The 14,082-nt window shown below is 42.9% G+C and overlaps 1 protein-coding gene across 5 annotated transcripts in view; it reads right to left on the reverse strand.

Annotated features, from left to right (window-relative positions):
• The window catches only part of LOC139420425 (rho GTPase-activating protein 12-like), a 100,806-nt gene that overhangs the window by 67,580 nt on the left and 19,144 nt on the right, over window positions 1-14,082 (reverse strand). Inside the window, exon 1 of one of the 5 annotated variants that reach the window (XM_071170543.1) lies at window positions 10,624-10,730. The exons of the other annotated variants lie outside the window; for them this stretch is intronic. Within the exon in view, the coding sequence (XP_071026644.1) occupies window positions 10,624-10,641 (18 nt within the window). The 5' untranslated portion in view covers window positions 10,642-10,730. Of the gene's footprint in view, window positions 1-10,623; window positions 10,731-14,082 lie in introns of those variants that run through there. 5 annotated transcript variants of the gene reach the window in all.

The raw sequence follows: 14,082 nt of genomic DNA on the forward strand, positions 1-14,082 counted from the left end.
GGTTAAATGCGGAAGACACATTTCGGTTGAATGCATTCAGTTGTGCAACTAACTAGGGTCATTGCTACTATCACTGACAGTTCACTGCCGATGACCGGCTATAGGGAAGTTAGTTAGTTGAATGCATTCAGTTGTGCAACTAACTAGTTAGTTGCACAACTGAATGCATTCAACTAACTAACTTCCCTATAGCCGGTCATCAGCAGTGAACTGTCAGTGATAGTAGCAATGACCCTTTAAAGACTGCTACATGTGTTGGGCCGAGCCTGGCCAGTCTATCAAGTCTACATGTGATTGTGATAGTGGCATAGTCAGTGATAAAGGCTGGTGTCTGGTGGATAACCATGCTCCATCTATTACGGACCCTAAATGGCACCCTATTCCCTTTATAGCACTACCTTTTGTTTTGATCAGGGCCCACGTAAAAAAAAAAGTGGTGTACTATATTAGGGTTCCATTTGGGACGCATACATATTTCCAGCAGCTAATCAATCTTCTTCATGAATCATAACCCTACTGTTGTTGAATGTACAGTCAGGACGGTAAACTATTCATCCCTTGGACTTCAAAGGTTGTGAGAAGTTTACTTTTCTAATAAGCATTTTAGTGCCAGTCAGGTCATGGCTAGAGGAAGCGCACACACACACAAATATGTGCACGCACCCACTCACAGTGTGTTCCATATGTTTCCTCTGTACTTTAGCACAGACCAAGCTGACCTGCCCAATATTAGCCTTGTGCAAGACCCACGCAAAATAAAGTGCCAAAAGGAAGGATCGTGGATTGTTTACTGCTCATTAGGCAGTATACCGAGGTATTTCAAAATTCCAATGGGGGCTGCATGCTACGCCACTGCTCATAACTAGAAGTAGAACTATAAGAAATCTAAGATGTGTCAAATAAATTACATCCAGCTCAGGGCTCCAGCTATGCATTTGGTATGCTAACTTGCTAGCTAAGAGCACTATCACCTGAGTCTGCCAGAGGAAAGAACAACTGATGAATTTACGAATGTGCAACACCCGTTGAATATGAACGGTCTGACGGCAAAAAACAATTGTAACCAGTTAGCCACCAACACTCAAGATAACATGAAAACGGCCTAACCAGCTCTGCTCGGGTGAGTAAAATGGGGTGTTCTCTCATTCGTGACTGGAAAGTGGCTAGCAAGCCAGCCAACTTAAGCCAGTTAGCTTGGGTGCAGTTGTGAGAACAACCCTACTCCTCGGCCAGAGCGTCCAGTGTGCGCTCAGAAAGCTCAGAGTACAATGGCCAATCTGACAAAGCTCTGAATTTACGAATGCCCCAGAGCACACTCTGTGAGTGAATTGTCCAAAACACCCTAAATGCATACTGCAATTCCAACCACAAAACCTCTTTGCTTTGATTTTAAAACCTCAAAATACAACTTGCCTAGCTAACAGCTAAATGTTTGTTTTTGACTTTGTTATAATTCATATTCTATGTGAGTCTCCACATGTTGGAAATAACAAATATTTTCCAGGACAACAACTATGGAGCAACTACGCCGTAAATCGAGGTGCATATTGAACATTGATATTGCCGAAAGGCCAGTCTCTTTGGCAATGACATTGAGTGGAAAGGAGTGGAATGTTAACTAAAAATGACTGGTACCATGACTAGAGACATCCAATCCCTTCTTGGATCAAGATCCTGGTTGCCTAAATTGTTTTGAAATAGCGCCCCTTGTGTGCAGTTCCGGCAATACCGTATTCCCCTGGATACCTTCCATCCGTACTACTCATAAGACTCTGTGAAGCTTTCATAACACACATACACACACACACACAAAATCAACGCATAATACCACATCCCATGTCACATTCGCGTAGCGTACAGACACACATCATTGTCTGACATTTCTGTTTATTCGTATAAGAGCCATCTAGTGGTCAATTTAAGTCACTGCATTATAATTCATTTGATTTCTAAGAAGATTGTGATTGGCCTTTCATGTCACATGACTGTCAGAGGTCATAGTTGAACAGTAACTTAGCAGGAAGTCATTCATTCTAAACCCACAAGGGCTGTGTTTCAAACAAAGTAGACAGCCTTCGGGCCCTAAACCCTCAGCCCTTGAATGACGTTTTACATTGTCACATCCGAGTGTACCTTAAATGTTGCTTGCTCAAGCGAGGGAGAGTGATGATCGGAGAGGCAACGTCCTTGGTGGAAATCTTGAAGCTGAGCTTAAAAACAACCAACCTAAAACTTTGAATGTACCTAGTAAGATAACGTATCCAGCAAGCACTTCTGTCAGGTAGCTAGCTACAGTTACCCATAGCTGGCTAGCTAGTTTTATAGTTTGGCCATTTATTCCAATACATTTCAGAATTCCCAAAAATACGTTTTATAGGCTCCTCACTACGAGACTAAGCCAATTTGCCAATGCTAAAATCAAAGTCTATATATATTTTTTTGCAAACCAGCTTCAGAAATGTTGCCAACGTGCCGAAAATGCAGCCTTGTTAATTAAATTTGACATGTGACTGCAATTTGCATTGAGTTTTTGGTCAAATCAACCCTGCAAGTGACCAAAGTTTTTCACTCGCTCCCTCAAGCTAAATCGAGGGCTGAGGGGGCAACGTTAGTGAATTGGGCCTCCGCTTAGGATGGCAATCAAACTGTATCCGGGTAAATAAAAAATAAAAAATGTGTTTGGACTGCAGCCGAGGCTAATTGTGTGCTAATGTATAGCTTCCTTTCATGCATTTCAGCCCATTTTGAACCATTTATACTAGGAATTGCAACTTTCTAGCCAGTTATTAACAATTAAGTATTTTGAGAAATGAAGGCAATGAAAACACCAGTCAATTTTACTTTGCACCTGGCTTTCACTGGAGCATGTTCACCATCTGTTCATTTGTGTTAGACACACTGAGGCCAGGATGATACTGGGGTGGCAGGTAGCAGGTAGCCTAGTGGTTAGAGCATTGGACTTGTAACCGAAAGGTTGCAAGATCGAATCACTGAGCTGACAAGGTAAAAATCATTGCAAAAAAGAATTTGTTCTTAACTTAACCTTTATTTAACCTAGTTAAATAAAAATAAAAATACTGAAATATTTTTTACATGGCAAAAATTAAAAGACGAAGCAGGCCAAACTCTTTTTCCTATAAAAACCTGCTGTGTGTAAAATAGCTTGGAAAATAAATAGAATGTGACTCTGGATGACAACAAAATTATGTTCGTTTCCATCATTTGGGCTGTTTCCTAAAGAAGTTAAACCCGCTTCGTGTTTTGTTTCCTTGCCAAGACAGTAAACGAGTATCACGATACTGGCATCGTCCCGTACCTAGTAAGAAAAAAAAAAGTAGCACCACAACTGGACATTGCGATACAGGAAAGCAAGGTTCAGATTAAGCACTTCTATCCATCTACCTCCATCACGCTTCACACACCTGGGTAGTGGTTCAGCATTACAAAATGGCAGACAACGGGAACACGAGAATGATTGACGCTGAACACTTCACAGAGCTGGACCAAGCATATGTGACAAGATCAGAGTCATCTGCAAGCATGGTCTTCTCACGCCTGGACCGCCTTTGTCAGCAAAGAATCTGCAGTTATGGTAGGAAAGCCCAATTGGAAGCCAAGTTTATGGTTTTAAAGCACGATGAGGAGTTGGCGGCAGCTTTTGCTGAGGCTCAAGTTTATGAGGCAGCAGCAGAGATCAAACAAGAAGGCAGTAGTCGGGAACTCTCTCCGCCACCCATGAAGCCTTGCAGCGTACTCATGACTACAGAAACTCAGTAACATTTTTTAGAAAGATTTAAAAATCCCATTTTCAGGACCATGTCTTTCAAAGATATTTGGATTTTTACGAATTAAGTTCACAGATCTTCATTGTAAAGTGTGTAAACACTGTATCCCATGCTTGTTCAATGAACCATAAACAATTAATGAACAAGCACCTGTGGAACGGTCGTTAAGACACTAACAGCTTACAGACGGTAGGAAATTAAGGTCACAGTTATGAAAACTTAGGACACTAAAGAGGCCTTTCCACTGACTCTGAAAAACACAGGGTCCCTGCTCATCTGCGTGAACGTGCCTTAGGCATGCTGCAAGGAGGCATGAGGACTGCAGATGTGGCCAATAAATTGCAATGTCCGTACTGTGAGACGCCTAAGACAGCGCTACAGGGAGACAGGGCGAACAGCTGATCGTCCTCACAGTGGCAGACCACGTGTAACAACACATGCACAGGATCTGTACATCTGAACATCACACCTGTGGGACAGGTACAGGAAGGCAGCAACATCTGCTCTAGTTACACCAGAAACGCACAATCCCTTCATCAGTGCTCAGACTGTCCGCAATAGTCTGAGAGAGGCTGGACTGAGGGCTTGTAGGCCTGTTTTAAAGGCAGGTCCTCACCAGACATCACCGGCAACAACGTCGCCTATGGGCACAAACCCACCGTCGACCAGACAGGACTGGCAAAAAGTGCTCTTCACCGACGAGTCGCGGTTTTGTCTCACCAGGGGTGATGGTCGGATTTGCGTTTATCTTTGAAGGAATGAGCATTACACCGAGGCCTGTACTCTGGAGCAGGATCGATTTGGAGGTGGCGGGGCCGTCATGGTCTGGGGCGGTGCGTCACAGCATCTTCGGACTGAGCTTGTTGACATTGCAGGCAATCTCAACACTGTGCGTTACAGGGAAGACATTCTCCTCCCTAGTTGTACCCTTCCTGCAGACTCATCCTGACATGACCCTCCAGCATGACAACGCAAACCAGCCATACTGCTTATTCTGTGTGTGATTTCCTGAAATACAGGAACGTCAGTGTTCTGCCATGGCCAGCAAAGAGGCCGGATCTCAATCCCATTGAGCACGGCTGGGACCTGTTGGATCAGAAGGTGAGAGCTAGGGCCATTCCCCCCAGAAATGTCCGGGAACTTGCAGGTGCCTTGGTGGAAGAGTGGGGTAACATCTCACAGCAAGAACTGGCATTTCTGGTGCAGTCCATGAGCAGGAGATGCACTGCAGTACTTAATGCAGCTGGTGGTCACACCAGATACTGACTGTTACGTTTGATTTTGACCCCCCCCCCCCCCCTCCTTTGTTCAGGGACACATTATTCCATTTCTGTTATTCACATGTCTGTGGAACTTGTTCAGTCTGTGCATGCGTATGCACAAGTTTGTTTTTGGACCCCCTGCTGCCCAGGAACCCAGCCTCATTCGGGTAACAATTATTTAGGCACTGTACTGTTGTGTTAACCTAAATGTGGATTGTTGTAGCTAGGTGCTGTTTGAAAGTGTGTTTATACACAGAGCAACTAAAACTAGCAGAAGGTGCTGGAACATTCGACAGTGACCCTCTCTGAACATTTTGTCCATGCCATGCAACATGTCTCTCTCTCTTCAGCAACAGCAACAGTGGCTTGTTGTGGAAAGTTCTAAGGACAAAGGGCAGAGTCTCTCTGGAAAGTCCATTGATTGACCAGCAGAGCACAGCAGAGCATAATGCTGCCTGGTCTGTCACGGGACCAGCCGGAACACAGAACCGCTGAGCAGCAGATCCACACCTCCTAACATATAGCCTGGTCCCACACTGGATATGCATACATGTATGGCATGGTAGAAGACTTGGATAACCTCATAACATGTCTGTGTGCGTTTGTACATGAAAAACCTTGATACACCTCCTGAATTATCAGTCTCTTTTGGAAAACGCATCTATACATAAAACAATTTTTTACTGTACACAATACATTTCAAGTTCAGGGCATTAAAATCAACAGCCATCTCAATGCCAGGACAAATACAACACCAACTCATTTCCATCCACATACAGAACAAAATAGCAATTTTACCCTCTGGCTGGCTCCCTGCTCTCTCTGCTGTGTGATAGGTTGATGATGAGGCGTCTCCTTGGCAGCAATGTTCAGTAATAAGCATTAGAGCTGGCATATGACAGTGACAATGTGCCCTTGACGCTAGACGCCCACACTCCAGTGCCCACGCACCTATCTACAATACTGGCAGGCAGCCTAAAGCACGGAAACCTCAGGGGCTAACAGTACTGTTACACCGTGTTGTGTTGCTGAAGGAAAATGTATGTTGTTGTTGATCGATTGCGAATGAAGTGTCAATTCTATTGAAATGTTTAAATGTTGCCTACACAAGAGCAATCTGGCTGAAACAACCCTATCAAAGAGATAGAACACTGACACACACCACTGTGTTCATATAACAAATTAAAAACACTCATCATAAAACATGGATGGACACCCAAACTCTTTTTCAAACAGCATCCACCCCTGGACTGAACAGAGCTCAGACATAAAAACAAAACAAAATGACAAATAGTTCCACCCACAGGAGACTGACTCCTGAGACAGAGACGAACAAGGCAGATTAGGAAGGAACATGACTTTACATGTAATATAGGTCATGTCCCAAATGGCACTATATTCCCTATGTAGGGCCCATTGGGAATAGGGTGGCATTTGAGACACATCTACAGTAAAATCACCAGATATTATTCATGCCTTGGGCTGAGATTTATTAAAAATGATGGGATAGGCAGTCCAAGATTTTAGTGCCAGATATTGTGTAAGGCAAGAAGATCATTCGTGGGGGAAACCTTTACCAATTCTGAAACCTGGAGTTGCGATATCATTGAGAGAAACAAAGACTATCTCTGTTAAGAGTGACAGACAGTGTCCCTGTTGAACGCTCTGCTTGCTCTGATTCATCCAGGTACAATCAGCTGTAATGTGAGGAATCAGAAAACGTAGCTACGATACCACAGCACCGTTCGCTTGCCACACTATGGCTGACAGAGCCAAAGGGCCTTTTTAACTCCACCCGGACAGCAGTCTCCTGAATCCTTACATCAAGATAATATCTGGTGCACCCCATAAAAATAATGTGTCTTGTTAAAACCTATTGAGTGTAGGGGGCAGTATTTTGATGTTTGGATGAAAAACGTACCCAAATGAAACTGCCTGTTTCTCAGGCCCAGAATCTAGAATATGCATATAATTAAATAGGATAGAACACACTCTAAAGTTTCCAAAACTGTCCAAATATTGTCTGTGAGTATAACAGAACTGATATTGCAGGAGAAAACCTGAGGAAAATCCAACCCGGACGTGATGTTTTTCCTGAAAGCTCTCTGTTCCATTGCCTGCCTTCACTCCATTTAAAGGGATATCAACCAGATTCCTTTTCCTAGGCCTTCCCCATGGTGTGAACAGTCTTTAGACATAGTTTCAGGCTTTTATTTTGAAAAATGAGCGAGAAAGATCACATTGCGTCATTGTATGGCTGGATGCCAGCAGCGTTTTGCATGCGCAACAGCTTGGAGCAGACATTTCTCTCTCTCTCCTATTGAAGAAGCTACAGTCCCTGTTGAAATATTATCGATTATATATTGTAAAAACAACCTGAGGATTGATTATAAAAAACCTTTGACATGTTTCTACAAACTTTACGGATACTATTGAATTTTTGTCTGCGATGTCGTGACCGCTCGAGCCTGTGGATTTCTGAACATAACGCGCCAACCAAATGGAGGTATTTTGGATATAAAAAATAAATATTTATGGAACAAAAGGAACATTTATTGTGTAACTGGGAGTCTCGTGAGTGCAAACATCCGAAGATCATCAAAGGTAAGCGATTCATTTTATTGCTTTTCTGACTTTCGTGACCAATCTACTTGGCTGCTAGATGTTTGTAATGTTTTGTCTACTGAGAGAGATGTCCTTACATAAATGCTTGGTATGCTTTCGCCGAAAAGCTTTTTGGAAATCTGACATGCCAGGTTGATTAACAACAAGCTAAGCTGTGTTTTGCTATATTGCACTTGTGATTTCATAAAAATGTAATATTTTTAGTAATTTAATTTGAATTTGGCGCTCTGCAATGATCCCGCTAACGGGATGGGCGCATCAAGAGGTTTTTAATAAACTATAGTTTTGGCAAGTCGGTTAGGACATCTACTTTGTGCATGAGAAGTAATTTTTCCGACAATTGTTTACAGACAAATTATTTCACTATCACAATTCCAGTGGGTCAGAAGTTTACATACACTAAGTTGACTGTGTCTTTAAACAGCTTGGAAAATTCCTTCTGATAGGCTAATTGACATAAATTGAGTCAATTGGAGGTGTACCTGTGGATGTATTTCAAGGCCTACCTGCCTATTTGCTTGACATGATGGGAAATTCAAAAGAAATCAGCCCAAGACCTCAGAAAAAATTGTAGACCTCCACAAGTCTGGTTCATTCTTGGGAGCAATTTCCAAACACCTGAAGGTACCACTCTCATCTGTACAGACAATAGTTCACAAGTATTAACACCATGGCACCCCGCAGCCGTCATACCGCTCAGGAAGGAGACGCGTTCTGTCTCCTAGAGATGAACGTACTTTGGTGCAAAAAGTGCAAATCATTCCCAGAACAACAGCAAAGGACCATGTGAAGATGCTGGAGGAAACAGGTACACAAGTATTTATATCCACAGTAAAACGAGTCCTATATCGCCATAACCTGAAAAGGTCGCTCAGCAAGGAAGAAGCCACTGCTCCAAAACTACCATAAAAAAGCCAGACTGCGGTTTGCAACTGCACATGGGGACAAAGATCGTACATTTTGGAGAAATGGTCTGATGAAACAAGAATAAAACTGTTTGGCCATAATGACCATCGTCATGTTTGGAGGAAAAAGGAGGAGGCTTGCAAGCCGAAGATCACCATCCCAACCGTGAAGCACGGGGGTGGCAGCATCATGTTGTGGGGGTGCTTTGCTGCAGAAGGGACTGGTGCACTTCACAAAATAGATGGCATCATGAGGGAGGGGAAATTATGTGGATATATTGAAGCAACATCTCAAGACATCAGTCAGGAAGTTAAAGCAAGGTCGCAAATGGGTCTTCCAAATGGACAATGACCCCAAGCATACTTCCAAAGTTGTGGCAAAATGGATTTAGGACAACAAAGTCAAGGTATTAGAGTGGCCATCACAAAGCCCTGACCTCAATCCTATAGAACATTTGTGGGCAGAACTGACAAAACGTGTGCGAGCAAGGCCTAGAAACCTGACTCAGTTACACCAGCTTTGTCAGGAGGAATGGGCCAAAGTACACCCAACTTATTGTGGGAAGCTTGTGGAAGGCTACCCGAAACGTTTGACCCAAGTTAAAACCTCTTAAGTCTACCCCCTCCTTTTTCGAACATTCTGTTAAAAATCGCGCAACTTTTCAGCATCCTGCTACTCATGCCAGGAATATAGTATATGCATATGATTAGTATGTGTGGATAGAAAACACTCTGAAGTTTCTAAAACTGGTTAAATCACGGCTGTGACTATAACAGATCGTGTGTTTCATCGAAAAGCGCAAGAAAAACTGCTCTCTGAAAGCTAAAAATAATTTCCATGCGTCACTTTCATGGGTTGTTAAAAGGGCACAAAAATTATGCATGCAATTCCTACAGATTCCACACGATGTCGCCATTGTCGTCATTTTCCAGGGACTTTTTTGTTGGTAAATCCAACTAACTGGATTCAATTTCTTCCGGTCTCCGCCAGGATGTTGTGAAGTGCACATTTTCAGCCATTGATTTGAAGACGAGGAGCTATTGAATACACATCGCCCTGTAATCATTTTGATAGATTATAAACGTTTACTAATACCTAAAGTTGGATTACAAAAGTATTTCGAAGTGTTTTGTGAAAGTTTATCGTCAACTTTTTTAATTTTAAAAAATGACGCTGCGTTTTAAAACAATGTTTTTTTCTGAATTACACAGCTTCCATAGAAAGCTATTTTGGGTATATATGGACCGATTTAAACGAAAAAAAGACCCAATAGTGATGTTTATGGGGCATATAGGAGTGCCAAGAAAGAAGCTTGTCAAAGGTAATGAATGTTTTATATTTTATTTCTGCGTTTTGTGTAGCTACGCTAAATCTTTGTTTATGTCGCATTCAGGCATTTTGGGGTGTTGCATGCTATCAGATAATAGCTTCTCATGCTTTCGCCGAAAAGCATTTTAAAAATCTGACTTGTTGGCTAGGTTCACAACGAGTGTAGCTTTAATTCAATACCCTGCATGTGCATTTTGATGAACGTTTGAGTTTTAACGAGTACATTTAGCATTTAGCGTAGTGCATTTGCATTTCCAGGTGTCTGAAGCATCCTCTTCAACACAGTTCAGTTACACACAGTCTACCCTCCGCTCCGATCAGTCGCCAAAGCACGGGTTAGTTTCTTACACCATCACTAAACAGTAAACACACACTCAAAAGGCACTGGTGGCTGTCAATCTGCACAGATGAGGGAAACTCTAGTCTTCCTAACACCACAACAACCAAAATAACAACGCTAGTAGCAAGCTGGATTTCAGCAGTGGTACCAAGGCAAGGCAGTACGTTGATTTCGGAACGCTAGCTAGTTGACACACTAGCCTCAGCTAGTTGAATCAGGTGTGTGGCTGAAGCAGAGGAAGGGAAGGTGGGATGGAAGGCAAGGTGGGGAGGAAGGCGGGAAGGAAAGGGGTGAGGAAAAGCATTCAAAAAAAAAAAAAAAAAAAAAAAAATCAGGGATAACTCTCGTTCACACATTCATTCCTTCTGGCGCTTACCTTGTACTCTGGGTACATGCTGTCCCAGTCAGTCCAGCACAGCTCCCCACACACACAGAGAGACAGACAGAGAGACAGAGACAGAGAGCAAGCAAAGGGAGTCAGAGGGAGTGAATGACAGGGGAGTGAAAAACCAAATAAGAGAAAGTGAGGGAGTGTCGGAGAGAGAGAATGAGTACAAGAGATTCATCGCTGCAATCGTTCAAAGATGAATAAATGTCCCACAGTGAGCGATTCTCCTCCTCTCCAGCCTTTCCGCTACCTTATCGAAGGATTACCAGAAATCCCAGGTTACGAAACAGACAGGATTCTTGCTAACCAGAAGATCTATACATCAGCTCCACTTCTAGGAGGCACACACACGCAAAAGGAGAGGAGATGCTCAACCTCCCCAGGACGCTGTAGACTTTAATCCCGTCATCTCAGCACAGAACCACAAATCTCTGGGAGAGGATGAAGTAAAGTTCAAACAGGTTAGCTACCTACCGTAAAGGCTGCCTGGAACCGGAGGTGTTTTCAGTTACTATGAGTAGCGTCATGTCCTTCACATATAGTACCTCTGACAACCTATCAACAGCACTCATCATCATCATCACGAGAGAGAGATGGAAGAACATTTAAAACATATATATTGAAAGAGATGGAGAAAGAGAGAAATAGAAGAGAGAGAACTACAGAGAGAGGAGTGACAAAGAGACCCAGAGGGAGAGACAAAGAGACCCAGAGGGAGAGACAAAGAGACCCAGAGGGAGAGACAAAGAGAATCAGAGGGAGAGACAAAGAAAGTGACAAAGAGAAGCAGGGGAAGAGAGAGAGAAAGTGAAGAAGAGAAGCTTCATTGAATTACCCGTGCACTAGACCCACAGCCAGGTCTGTACAGTAGGTTACAAGTGTGTGTGTGTGTGTGTGTGGGGGGGGGGGGGGGGGGGGGCAGGAATGACAAGTATGCACTGGAAAACAAGCAGGGGCCTCCTTTTCAGCCAGCGCCTGGAAGTAGCTAGGTCAGGCAGCCCAGCTCAAACAGAACAGTGGGCAAATTTTAAACAGACCAATCAACCTGGTTTCTAGAAGTATCCAGAAACTTAATCACAATAGCAATTCATATTTTTGAGGTTATATTTTTCAAAGGTGAAATATGAAGAACTGTCTGTCACCCATAGCCACGCACATTGTGAGCTATGTCAGTCAGTAACCTGTCACACATTCACAACCTTTGCTCCCCTGCCTCCCCTTGCACAAGTTTGTAAACAAGTGCCTAACAGACTGAGATAAATGTGTAAGCCCAAATAAGTCACGTGAAAGTAAGAGAGGAGACACAGAGAGACAGACAGCACAAAACTAGCTAGCAGACTTCCATCCCCTCACAAGATGCTTCTTCTGCATCTTTAATGACATGACATTGTTGTAATGTTTCTCTTTCCAGTCATTCATGGACAGACGGTAAAGTAAGTCATTGGTTCACATCTAGTTCAGAGACCCACTAATCCCACTAACAGGAAAACAACCATCTCATGTGATAAGATAAACTGGAATTCAACAACCACTTTCCTTCCTGAGAGAATTATCTTCGGTCATCGTCACGGCCGTGTATATTACCTCTTAACCCTTGTGTAGTCTTAACATTCTGTTTACTCCCCTTGTCCTAAAGGTCAAAAAATGACCCGCCTTCACTAAACCTCTAAAATAAAGCAGCTTCATTGAATTTTAATCCCCAAATCTATTTTGCATGAAGAAACAACCTGTCATTCATCACAAACCTTGTGAATATCTGTGTTTTCCTCTTCACAATGCAGAAAGACTGTATTTAATCAGTGGACACCACTCATTTTTAGTACAACACACCTGTCATAATTGTTTTCTTTACTAAAGTAGATGTGTATTATTGCTACAGGTACTGCAGAGGTGTAAACTTTTTTTTTTCAAGAGATGGCACTTTTCAAGAGATAGCCTAAGAAAGTAGCAGAAATGTGCAGAAAGTAGTTTTGAATGCATTTTATTGAAGGGAAACAATAACAGTCTGGAATGTTTTTGGCACCACAGTGATATATTCTTATATAATGTGCAATGAAGAATTCAACAACAAAATACTGGTCCTCCCATTATTTGAACGATTGCCCCCACCCACAAGGTGTATAAACAACAATAAATAAGAATAAAATAAGGTGATAAGATACAAAACAAAAACGTGAAGAACATAAATCAATCAACTCTAATTCGCACATGTAGGACCGTATGCAAGTGTGTACATGGACTTTGCAGATATATTCCTCACATTTCACCTTTATTTAACCAGGTAGAACAAGTTCTCAACTATGTGCAGCACATAGTATTTGTTTTACAGTCCTTCTTTGGGGGGCAGAATGGGCATCTCCTCCTCTTTCCTGCCTCAGCTGCAGCCTCAGGTGGATCAGGACAAGATTCAACCCCCTGAAAAGCTTTCACAAGCGCTGCAGAGGCTGCTGTGCAGGGGAGGCGCTCCCTTCTTTGAATTTGTGGGGTTACTAGTGCCTTTCCAAGCTGATCCAGGAACACCCTCCTCTTGTTCCGCTTATCAGGCATCCAGGTAGGGTTGATCTTGTTCCATATCACGAAGGCATTGTATGCGGACACTTCCATTTTGTTTTTGAAGATTGACCAGGGGCCAGCGGGTAGTCATCCTCCTGCAGCTGTAAGTTCCAATCACCTTGTCCAGATTGTCTATGCCTCCTTTGTTGTGGTTGTAGTCTAGGATGATGGCTGGCTTCCTGTCCTTACGATCACTGATCTCAGCCGTTTTGTGCAGTATGCTCAGGAGGACCACATTCTTGTTCCTCTTTCGGAGGTAAGAAACTAGAGTGGTGGTGGGGAAGGTAAACTTTGATGAGAAGGCCTCTCTCCCCATTGTTGCGAGGAGTGCAGGGAGCTCAGGCTTGTTCTTTCTAACTGTGCTAACCATGGTGATTTTCCTCTTCATGAGCTGCTGGTTGAGCTCAAATCAGTAACACACAATCTCAATTTCTCGTGTGTGTGTGTCGTTGTGGTGTTATTTTATAACTGCTGGATCAAAAATGACCCTAAAACAATCTTTGTACCCTGGTGGTGTACAGCTTTCATGGAAATATGAACAAAGGCGATGTTTTCTAATGTTGGGGTTGCTCTAGGAAAAGTCATCAAATTTAAAGTTGAAAAAATATAATTTTGGGGTCTCTCTCTGCTGTTAAACATAGTGGCGGGTCACGTTTTACCCTTAAGACAACACAAGGGTTAAGCCAACACCGTGACGACTTAACCTGTTTGGGATAGGGGGCAGCATTTTTACGTTTGGATGAAAAGTGTGCCCAGAGTAAACTGCCTGCTACTCAGTCCCAGTTGCTAATATATGCATATTATTAGTAGATTTGGATAGAAAACTCTGAAGTTTCTACAACAGTTTGAATGATGTCTGTGAGTATAACAGAACTCATATGGCAGGCGAAAACC

Source organism: Oncorhynchus clarkii, chromosome 11 (assembly GCF_045791955.1).
Source record: "Oncorhynchus clarkii lewisi isolate Uvic-CL-2024 chromosome 11, UVic_Ocla_1.0, whole genome shotgun sequence".
Lineage (NCBI taxonomy): Eukaryota > Metazoa > Chordata > Actinopteri > Salmoniformes > Salmonidae > Oncorhynchus > Oncorhynchus clarkii.